Source organism: Styela clava, chromosome 14 (assembly GCF_964204865.1).
Source record: "Styela clava chromosome 14, kaStyClav1.hap1.2, whole genome shotgun sequence".
In the NCBI taxonomy this organism is placed as follows: domain Eukaryota; kingdom Metazoa; phylum Chordata; class Ascidiacea; order Stolidobranchia; family Styelidae; genus Styela; species Styela clava.
In genome coordinates, this window is record NC_135263.1 from 6,261,290 (window position 1) to 6,273,562 (window position 12,273).

The 12,273-nt window shown below is 33.9% G+C and overlaps 2 protein-coding genes across 2 annotated transcripts; both read right to left on the minus strand.

The window, feature by feature from the left end:
* Positions 1-527: 527 nt before the first annotated feature.
* LOC120340522 (cyclic nucleotide-gated channel alpha-3-like) lies at positions 528-7,652 on the minus strand. Its single transcript, XM_039408797.2, has 13 exons — positions 7,359-7,652; positions 6,750-6,857; positions 6,308-6,469; positions 5,588-5,820; positions 4,558-4,705; positions 4,151-4,315; positions 3,596-3,752; positions 3,360-3,491; positions 2,957-3,133; positions 2,413-2,533; positions 1,942-2,083; positions 1,629-1,767; positions 528-1,231 (listed from the first exon to the last, which is right to left on the minus strand). The coding sequence occupies exons 1-13, from the start codon at positions 7,424-7,426 to the stop codon at positions 995-997; spliced, it is 1,989 nt and encodes a 662-aa protein (XP_039264731.2). The 5' UTR covers positions 7,427-7,652; the 3' UTR covers positions 528-994.
* Positions 7,653-9,454: 1,802 nt separating this feature from the next.
* Positions 9,455-12,006, minus strand: LOC120340560 (homeobox protein engrailed-1-B-like). The gene is made up of 3 exons (XM_039408848.2): positions 11,686-12,006; positions 10,911-11,126; positions 9,455-10,325 (listed from the first exon to the last, which is right to left on the minus strand). The coding sequence occupies exons 1-3, from the start codon at positions 11,969-11,971 to the stop codon at positions 10,225-10,227; spliced, it is 603 nt and encodes a 200-aa protein (XP_039264782.2). The 5' UTR covers positions 11,972-12,006; the 3' UTR covers positions 9,455-10,224.
* Between the last annotated feature and the right edge of the window lie 267 nt (positions 12,007-12,273).

Sequence of the window (12,273 nt, forward strand, 5' to 3'; positions counted from 1 at the left end):
TATTACTAATATTTTATTTTTATTTCATTCGTGCCTTGGCGGGTCACGAATAAAACGCGGTGGGTCACTTGTGACACGTGGGTCAGTGGTTCGCCATCCCTGCTATATACATTCTCTTTTCTTTCTGGTTTTTCATTAAGCCAGTTTCAAAAAATTAGTGTTCTCTCAAAAGATATCATAATTACCATCCAATTCGGTATAATACGAGTACGCTACTATCCGCAAATCAAACTATTCTGAAAAATACTTTGTATTTAAAATAGTTATTTGTGACTGGTTTACACTACAGCAACTGCGAATGATATCACATTGGTTCGTTTCTATGTAATGTACAAGGTGGGCCAAGCTAAGATTACGAGTAATACTTCGAAGACTCACTAAATCCAAAAAAAAACATAAATCTTATAAAAATACGTAACACTTAATATCCATTTTTAGAGGTACTTGTCATTCGTTGCCCGTCTTATCCCTGCATATATATTCAGCGGTTGACTACCACATAGGATTAAATAATCACTAAATTCAGCATATATATATATTTTATTAATTGATATTTGGTAATAAAACACAATTACTACATAGTATAGCAAAGAAACGTAAACGGCATTACAAAAATGAATAAGAAATATTAACATCACATAAAAATTTAATCATCTTCTATTCTGAAGCGCAGAATTTCGATGAAACTGAACGGGTTAGCGTTTAGCGTAAAATAAACCGACATTTCATTGAAAATCATACTAACTAAATATATTCAATTGTCAATTTAAATAATTCTCCCATATAGAGTGCACAGTATACAGCTTCATTAATTTCACCGCTAAAATGATATACAGTCTCTCTGGTACTCCCCAGTCCGAACCATTCTAAATTTTTTCGTTTGGAATGAAATTTCACAAATAAAATTTGTTTATTGTTGTTGCATACTTCGACAACCAACGGAAAATCATTTTAAAGATGGTTGGATTTGTTACTAAATAGTTTCATCCATTTACTACGAATTTTTCTGGAATTTTACTTTTTTCGTGGAGGTATTTTGTTCCAGTTCAATTTCTTCTAAACTTGTTTCCCTCAGTTTTGTTTCCAAACTATGAATTCTCAATTTTAAATTTGTTTGTGACGAGATGTGTTCAGCCATCAGTCGTGAGAATTGTGTTTGTAATTTTGTGATTGATTTTTCCAATTTATTACACTTCGACATCATGTCTGCTTTACTTAATCCTTCTTCATCCTAAATTCAAAATTTACTTAAAAATTTCAGTCGTGACTAGGGCTAGACGGAAAATCATGACTAATGCAATTTTGTACAGTACAGTTTTTAACAATCACGGAGCCCATATGATCCAGACGTGTGACGATTAGATTAGGATCTGCCAACTTGATTAAGTTTGGTTATCTTGAAAAATTCTTAAATTATTCGACCTAACCTGGGAATTGAAAATAATTGTATTGGTCTTAAATTTTGAATCGTTATATTTACCGAGAACCAATTTGGACAGGAAGTTAAGATCTTTAACTCCACACTGGTTTATTGCATACACCTTACATCGTTACAGAACAGTATCTCACATCTCACTACTAAGCGATGATTAGCCGACAATATTAGCCATGATTAATGCATAGTTTACCTCGTCATTCGGTTTATCAACCAAGCCATCCTTCATTAACATTTGTCGTCCCTTCTCTTCCAATACATTCTTAGCGTCAGGATAATCATCCAATACTTGTAATAAATCGTCTTTCGATAAGCAAAATAAATCAGAATACCTTGGAAAAAAATAAAAACAGTGATTAAATCACAAAACAAGCATAGTAATACAATTTCGTCACAGGTAGCCTATCTAATATTTTACAAATGTGGATTGTGTTCTCTCAAACTCCCGGAATGCTCAAAGTCCTATACTCTAACCCAGCTACTCTGCCAATAAACTTGGTACTTACCCAATACTTCTCACGTTAGCGGTTCTTCTGTTGCCCGTTTTGTTTCCAGAAATATTTAAAATACTGATTTCACCAAAATATGCTCCGTCGCCTAGGACGCAGAATTGTGTTACGCCGTCGTCGGCTACAACAGCTAATTTACCTAAAAATAGTTTTTCACGATCATGTACTTTTCAGTAGACACATAAATATAAAATTTATTAACTATTGTTTCAGAATCGAAATGAAAAAAAAAACACAAATCTGATGTTTTCGGATTTAACAGAAAATTGATTACACAATGAAAATATCTCACTTATCACACTCGTTGACACAGAATAACGTATTATAATGCATCAATTATAAAGTGGCCTGATATATATATTAGATAATATAACAAAGATCATTTTATTTCATTTCATTGGGAAATTGTTATTTGAACTTCATGCAAATGTCGAAACATTTCGTTAAATAAATTCTATGTGAACTGACCTTCTTTTACGATGTACATTTCCTTTCCAACGTCCCCTTTTCTACAAATATAATCGCCGGGACTGAAGACCTGAGGACTCAGTCGCAATACAAGTTCGACCAATAATCCCGGTTCACAATCCTGTTGAAAAAAATAGACACTTCCCAACAATTCAATCAAAGTGAAGTTATTCGCGAAACTTTTGGCCCGATTGATATAGTTACGAAAATATTGTATTGGCTTATTATGCGTTTTAGCAATCACATTAATGTTACAACGAAATCTGGCATCTCTGGATTCAGGTTCAAGGTAAACTTAATGTTGTTTTATTGTCAACTTGGAATGGAATAAATCAATTTGAAACAGTTGTATATATATCGGTTATCAAGTCTTAGGTCGAGCGCATTTTAGAGATATCGTGTATCCTGCTGGTCCGGCTAGCAAACTCCATCAACCACGTGTCCATCAATCGCCAAACATTTTAAAAACGATGAGATTTCCATATTTAATTCATACTTTGTGGTGAATAAGGTGTGAGTGCGATCCGCATAACGTTTATCTTACCCTAAAAAGTGCCACTCTCTTCAGTGTGTCCAGATGGACGTTGATGGCGATTTCTGCTCGAAGTTTATCCGGTAACGTTGATAGAATATGACGTTCGTCAGTAGATTTTTTATTCGTCCATAAATAATCAAACCATTTGATTACTCGCTTTTGCAATGTATTGCTTACTTCTCGAAACTGAAAAATGCGAACGAAAATATATTGTAGCCTAATTGTCTATTTCATATATATGTCATGTAAGTAGACTGACAACAGTCGGATAGTCTACGGGTACGACACTGCGCAGTCCAGCACTGTCTCTGGGAACCGGAGGCAAAAACAAGAGATATGTAGGTATTAGTATTTATTTTTCGATATAACTTATTGCCAGAAGCCCACATGTTAAAAATATTGTAAAATGTACCTGCATGTATTGTTTTACAGCGTCCATCCTACTTTGAAATTCTGTTTTAGCAGCATTCATGTTACTGATCATAGAGCCGACGTTACCAACAATTGTAGCAAAAATCAGCACCCCGATCAAAAAATCAAAAATCTGAATGAACGATGTAGTACATTTTATTAAAATATTCAAGCTGAATATACAATATTCTAATAATTTTTTAAATAAAAACTGAGAAAAAACCACAATATACAAACCTGGAACAAATATTCGATATCTCTATCTGGCATCGGAGTTTCACCAATGGTTGTCAAAGTAAGTGTTGACCAGTACATGCAGTAGATGTATTTTCGAGACAAAGTATTAAATGGATATTCAGTTATGTCAGGATACACCCATCGATCAGTGCCAAACCTTATAATGGAATTTGAAAAAACAAAGTTAGATTTATTAATCAACAGTTATAAGATAGCAGACATACAGACCGAACAGCATAGACTAATTTTGATTGGTGAATGCCAAACCCGTTAAGCATAAAAAGACACGAACGAAAACCATATATTTATGTATATATTATCACAGATAAGAATAGATTGATTTTGATATCGATCAAAGTACTAGTGTGGTATTGGCGATTTGACGAACCATAATGCAATAGGACTCAGATGTCCGGCGAATCCTCGTCAGTATGGAAACTACTACTTTGTTGTTGTAATCACCTCAATGTCGATTATATTGTGTTATAGATACACTCATGTTGCATTTTTCATTCGTACTAAACTATGTAACAAAACATTCTATAAATATCTTACCCGATAGCGTTTGAAATTGCATAATATATGCATGCATTCCAATGAATAATAACAACAATATATAAAACAAGAATTGAAATTCTGAAAAGATTTGGACATGAAGTCCTTGTCTCTGCTCGATCGAAGCATTCGAACACTCGGGATATTCGCAATACTCGATTTAATCTGTAAATGGACAGAATATTATGTTTTATTTATTGACATGTTTCAACATCTTAAAATATATGTAAAAGTAAAATATATTGAAAAAAATGTCAGTATAACTGCTTTTAACTTTAGGTCAAATTTACTTTACACTATAATCTAGCGATCTGCTCAAAATTTGATAATAACAATAGCATTAAAAAACAACATTAAATGGAAAAAGATATGCCCACAAAAAAGAGAAGAAAGAAAATGGAAAATACCTGCAAAATGCAGCATTTAAACCGGCGAAAATGTAAATTATATCTGTAGGAAGCAAAGAAACTAAATCAAATTTAAATTGAGCGCTCTGTCTATAATGCTGTCGCAACTGCTTCGTATCTTCCACTAGCAATCCTTGCTCTAAGAAACCTAAAAACAACAATAAAATGGTTTTGAAATTGAGCACAGCAATGTCCACTGCAACTGTGGAACGAGGTACCGTTCAAGTACCAACTCGCGGGAATCCGCATTGTGGCGCAACGTTTTAATAAACGGAAAACGAACCCCAGACAGCTCAGAGAAAATATATCAACTCGTTTGAATATGTCAAGAAAGGCATGAATACACGGATTGTGTCTTGGTTTTTTTTCTATATATTTTGATTGAATGTCTGAATGCATCTAGCAGGGGGTTTGTTCTCAATGAAGGCATTTTAAAGTTCGACGGGAGGAATTTTCACTTTGTATTTGGGTGTAATATTCCTTACTAAATCAGCGTTAACAAAATATTTATTTATGCACACAATATAATACACGCTATGGAAAAAGTGCGAGTTGTGCGTATATATCACTAACCAGTGATCCAATGAATATTGAACAACAAACGCAAGCGGTCTTAATTCATAGCGATAAGGAATCTAGAATTTGGGGATATAGAAAATAGGGCCGAAAAGGATATTGAAAAAACTTGAGATTGGCGTATAGGCAGGCTTCCGGCTTAATTCCTGGTCTGTGAAGTTTTAATTAATAGCAGTGTACTAGGAACCGGAGTCGATTCCAGCTCCGAATCTGGTGGAAACTGGATCCACAGCCTTGAACTAACCGCCGTAACAACCAAATGGGTTCACGTGGCAAGAAAAAGTATTGGTTTTTATAGTTTCTAAAACAATAGGTGGGCAAAGAGAAGCCTATTTAATTTTATTTTTTTGCCTGGCCTCAACATCTTCAACACGAATTCGGTGAACTTCATCTTTTACCAGCTTAAACGAAACTCCAATTGTGCCAAAGTAAAAAGGATTTTACAGTAGCTTACCTGTTTTCATTCTGACAACGGTGTCAAAAATATAAATGATATCGCACATATAGTCTAATGTAAACCACATAGGAATGAATGCAGTCTGTAGATCCGTGAAACACGATCTCGCGATAGCAAAACATAGGTTGTACATAACTGCAGTTGAAATGACACATAACCACCCGAAATAAAAACTCTCTGATGGATCGATTATCCAAGGCTTCTTTTCGGGTTTTTTAGGTTTGGAGTTCCTGGAAAATAAGTAATTTCTTTTGTATAACTTCATTCATTTAATTACAACCTACGAACGAGATTATCTTTTATCGAGAACTTTTGGGGGTCATTTAAGTATTAAAAAAAATATTGACGAGTGAATTTTTCAAGTGGTTATCCCGGTCTATGGGTATGTGGTACAGTTATGGTTTATCGTTTTATCAGTGTCGCGTTGAGAAGCATTGTTGCAAACTTGTTCCATATGTATCCTAGTGGAACTTGAAAATTTTGCCCCGTAAAGGATTCATCCGCAAAAGCATTACTAAATGATTGCTTTAATTATTTCACAGAAGATAGTAATATACCACCATTTGGGATATTGATTCCAGGATTTTAATCCCCGACTGTATTCTTGTATACTAGGATTAGTTTATTTTACATAAAGGTATTGTAAGGTATAAATTTGAAAATTATTATTAAATAAAAAAAATTGCCAATGTTGTTCAACAAAAACCATGAACCTACTTGTCTTCTTTTTTCTCTGGTGATTTTTCTGAAGAAGGAGCTGGGGCATTATTTTCGGCGGGAGCTTTGTTTGCTACTGTGGGTCCGTTAAGACGTTCAATGAATGAATCTTGTGCTACGTCTCCAACTTTTCCTGATTTCACACCTAACCAGTAGTTAACTCTGGAAATAATCAGAAAATTTGTCAACGCAATGACGTATAAATTATAATCAAAATCGATATAAAATGGCATTGTTTATTATGTCGTCATGTAACACGTAACAGTGAAAATCGCAATAGACTAATCGTATGAGACTCATTTTGTTAGATTTCAAACAGATGGGCAAAGAACAGTAAATCACCAATTTGGCAGAAATAACTTGAAAATACTGAATGGTTTGCAAAATGATAAATAAAACAAATCCATAGAGTGGCGCCCAGTTTGAATCAGCTCTCACATACCTTGTATGTACTCGGATAGCATTTACCAGCCTTGTCAGTCTTCCAGGTTGACCAGGTGTTGGAGACGGGGTGCCTAATTCAGACCCGAGTGGTATAGCAACTGAAGATCTGATGAAAAAAAAAATTCATCTGAATGCCGTTTCGAACAAACCTGTTACAAACATTCGAGGGACTGCTCCCACCCATTGCTGTCCAAAAGATGTCATAGTTATGAAAATTTTAGGTCCTTGTCATATAGAGTTAGCACAGAAAGTCTAACTTTGAGAATCAACTATGAATTTGAGCAGGGTTTTCAAACTGGATCCGTTGACCCACTTGTATTTCTATTGTCAGGTGTGAAGCATGACGCGTGTACTTGACTGATAATATATATAGTTCCTAGGACCGCGAAGATTATTTGTAACAAACGATCACAGATTTCACAGTAAAGTTTCGTATGAAGTGTTTGAAATAATACATATATATATGTGATATCCTGTTTGAGAACCATTTAAAACAGTCAACTATTTACCGCTTAATTTCGTGTCAGTTCGCGAGGGTTTATGTTTAATGACTTTGGGGTACTCGTGTACGCAATGTGAGAAAAATTAAGAATCTTTCCAGTCTTACCCTGCATCTGCAGATGTTATACTGCATTGTGAAGAATCTTTTTGGAAAGATGTATGTCGTGATGCCATTTTGGTCAGCAGTTTCACATATAAATTCTAAATTCAAATCTTCTGTAAAATCCAGTATATCCAATTCCACGATATAAATATTGTTATATAGCTAATTCCACAATGTATAGTTTCATCCCAGCACATTCGTTCCAGTAATGATAATTACGAATCTTTTCATGCTCTCCAATAATCTTGTACTATTGACAGGGGAATGACTTTGAAAAACAGAATCTTTAATAAGCAACTTTGCTTATTTAATTAACTGAAAAAAATCGTTTTGTGAATGATGTAGTCGTTTAGGAAATAAATACTACAACTCAAATAACAAGGAAAATCCGAAGAAGCAATATTTCCTAGTTCATAATATCATGATTTTCAAACAATCCCATTTGAACGAGAAGAAAGAAAAGGAGTACACTTTAATCTGAAACTATGAATTAAACATGCTGAAAACGTCTCTACTGTTCATTACATGTGGTATAAATAAGTGCGAATAAGTTTATAATCTCTCATATATTCAAATTTTCACAACGATTTGAAGCATTGAGAAAAGTTGAATAAAACGATTGTTAAAATGATTAAAAGGAAATAGGCACCGTCCTCTGAGATCAGAGCAGTATATTACCTTGGCAATCCTTGCTCGCATTTTGTACATATAGTTAATGTCTCTGTTGTTTATACTACAAGTCTGTACCAGGGTTCTGGCACCAGAATATTTTAGTAATGATATTTATTTTACTATTTTTATATAATTATTACGAGAACTATCTTCAGTTTACCATATCTAGTTTTTTCTTTGGTATACATTAATTATCGCGCTGACAAAGAAAACTCACATCTTTCACACAATATGCCCTTACGGTGGCTCTACTGAATCTATTTTTAGTTGTTGCGTGCCATTAATTTGAGCGTCGACAACTTTATGTACCTATTTTAAACATAATATACACTTGCTACAATAGTAATAACAAATTAACTAAGTTCTAAATTCTTCTTCAATACTTAAGCAGCGAACCTGGTCTGGCAATATGTTTATATCTTTCACACGACTTCAACTTTGTTACATTTTCATGCATTATATCTGACAAACCTATTGAAAGCTGGCCTGCCACTCATTTCCATCATCGTACGTTATTGTTGGTAACGCTGGTCGATAAAAAATACATCTCAATCAATACTCACTGCATTTATTGTAGTTGTGACATGGAATATCCTATTAAGTATGCGAAACGGTTTAATCCGTTTATAAACGATTTTACACAATTTCAAATGCATTGCGGATTAAGTTACATTCATCAATATAGAGAGGTCAATTTCGCCCGCATAACCTGAACATTCTAAAATAAGGGGGACGTCAAATGGTTATTTAACTCGGTTAGTACTGAGCTACTCAGGAGAAAAGAGAGTGGTGTTGGAAAGAAAGACATCTCGCGACTGTGTCGTTTTTATGGAATGTAGAAACGTGTATTATTCATGATGATTGTGACTCTATCATAGTACTGTATAGTCTTCTATTCATTGAACGGCTTCAACTCAAAAGTGCGAGGAAATCGTATTTTTTCATTTCAAACTTTCGTAACTTTTTATTGAAATACTATGATTAAACTATGATCAGATGCCAGGGAAGCTTTGTTTGTGAATCCAAATTTTGTGAAAATACCTAAATTCGAATATAAATACCCAAATTAAAATATTCGCTCTTTTTTACGCCATCATGTTGTGTCCAATTATGTTTTTTTTCGAGCATTCATAAGTTTTGATAAATATCCTTAATGGAGTATTTGAAGTATATTGCTAATCACGTGTCAAACATGGACTGGAAAACAAGTTATTTTCTTATCTTCGCCATTTTTAATGAGCCACATATCTAGGTTTTGTATTACAAATATAAATACTGTAGTATCAAGTTTTGCCTTTTTCTCGAATTTGCACTAGTAGAAAGAGATGCATTTCGCCATGTTTTTCCAAAATTCATCTTGGGAACTAATTGAGTCATACTAAATATGGACTGTTCGATATAAAAGAAGCCATCCCTATGCAATATTTAAAATAATATTTGCGTATTAAAACTTACAATTGTGTGAAATGGAGATATTTTCATTAAAATGGTGGTCTTTATTTCTTCTGAATAATTGAGAGTAATCATCAATATGCACATAGATAGTTTAAAATTTTAACGGTAATGTCGCAACAAGAATTTTTAAATATAGGGATGAATCGCGGCCTTTAGGAAATTTTCTGACGTCGGAACTGAAGTCATATCAAGTTAAACTTCTTTGAGTCGGGACTCGGGAGACATTAAATGAAGTCATTTATGGTTTGAAACAGATGCAAAACTATATTCATATTTGAAGTTTTCTGATTGCCTTCCTTGGCTAATAAAATTAGAATAGAATTCTCCCAAGTCGATAAAGAGAGTCTCTCTCCCCCTCTTTCCATTTCTTGACATCAGATTCTACTGATTTCACGTTGCATAATGACTCATTTGCTAATAGCATAGGTGAAACGTCAACACTCGCCTGCATCGGAACAAAACATAGGTTAATTGGTTTGTTTCTTTATTAACGTTTTGTTGGAAATAGCACAAACATAATCAAATGCCACACAAGGTTAATTTAACAGTATTGTGCCAGTGTTCTTTATATCAATCTATGAGTAAGACGATTTTATTTTTATCAAATTCAACAATATATTTCTATTAGCATAGGAGTGATTCGGTTTGGTCGTGTGGTAATATAAAGAATCAGTGCTAACGCAATTGCTCAAAACTTAAAATGTTGATGAGGTAACTTCAATTTTCCTGTAAACCATGTCAGTCATGTATGATCATATAATCCTTGAGCTTTCAAATCTAAAGCTAGTCGATTTGGATTTCTTCTTGATTTTTTCAATTTTGCCCGTTTGTTCTGGAACCAAACTGCAAAACATGAATTATTTTAACATGTTGTTAATTCGTTTTTTTTTTTGTACTTTTGCTCTCACATTCAAACTTGTTTATAGGGAGAAAAAAAGGTGAATGATACGTAATTTATAATTTTCAGAATGACTAAATTTTATACAACTATCTCTGTATTCAAAATATGGTATCAGAATTTATCGCTAGGGATTGCGTTTATAGCAGATCTTTCGCTGCAGTGCCGTAACTATTGCGAGGCTCAATGCAAAACGAAGTGTGTGGGTGCTAATTGGGTAGAGATGATAATAGCTGAGAATTCAGGCTTTACATTTGAATATTTTTTGATAAAATACAAATATCACGATTAAAAGTAACTTTACTTTACGAACTTTATGTATATAGTTTGAAACTGCTGTCCAAAACGAGATTATAATTAATATTGGTTAAATTTAATATTTTACACTTAGAATTAGAGTGCGACTCATGGAAGTGCGGGTCCTCCACGGTAGCATTCGCAGTGGCCTATGCGTCAGCATTTCAATGGCGTGCACTTTTACATCCTCAATAAAATATCAAGGAATGCAACATTTTCTCAGGTTCATTTACCTTTAATCTGAGGTATGGTTAATTGGAGATTTTCACTCAAAATCAGTTTTTGATCCTCTGATAAATATTGACATCGAGAAAATTCAGTTTCTAAAACTTGAATCTGATTGTGTGTGAAAATAATTCTCTCTCTTCTGTCTGTGCTCGTTAAACGCGAACATTCATTATCACCAACACTTGAATATTTCTTTTCTCTGCGTTTTCGAGATCTGGGACCTGAAAAGTAATTGAGAATTCTATTACGTTTTTAGTTTTGTACTTTTTTGACGTAAATATGTATAATGTTATATATTATATTTACTCAATATTATCCGTGGCCTAAATATTTGTATTGTAATGTCAAAGCATGAGTTTGATGACATGGGTAATTATTTTGCTTCAATTTGAACGAAATAACTTAAGTCGAAAGCTACTTTTAATTCCATTTTGCAAAATTGCACCTGGTCTTATCTGCAGCACAATTTGCTAATAATGGGCGAATATTGGCCACTCAAAGTACGTTGATGTACTTATTCGGAGATAGGCAATATATCGACCAAGTTTCTAAAATGATATAGAGAAAAGTTCTCTTGGCAGAATGCCGTCGACGACATCTTATTTTTCAGATTCGCGTAACAAGACAAGAAGCCGAACCATTTTGGACCATATTAAATAACGGGTATCTTGGAGCTATTACTATTAGTATTGGTTCGTTACTGTCCTTAGAAACACAGCCCCTAAAAGAGTTGATTTTTATTTGCAAATTTTCATAAATATTACATAATATAGTACATACCTGCACATGGCCTATCGGAGTACCTTGTACAAAACACCCAAGCTGGAAGTTTTTCTTTTTCCTCTACCGACAATTTTTCAAAGTTCGACGAACTTGTACTTAATTTTTTACTTGTTTTCACGGTTACATCTTCAGCTATTGTACATGGGTTTTCATTTTTGCTCGCGATTCCATTCAGCTGAGCCTCGTTAGATACTTCTAGCTTATTTGCGTTTGAGCCCTTGTCATAGTCGTCTTTCCTTAGAATTGTATCTATATAAAAGTCAGGAAATCTCGATTTTTGCATCTTTGCTTTCAGAAGGAATATAGACAAGACACACTGTGAACAGAGCAAATTTTGTTTCGCCGATTTAAAAACTTCTTGATGATGATGTAACGCCACATTTTCTCACTTGTTATACGATTAAAAAAGTTGTTGTTGATTTAATTAATTTGTTGATTTCATGGAAATTTATCACGGTCAAAAATCGACCGCTTAGTTAATAATAGTGTGTAAATTTCACCCGTATTCAACCGTAATTCGTATCGTAACGTTGGTCGTCCGCAGCTGCGTCATTTCCTACGCACCAATACATTCATCTGTCCCGA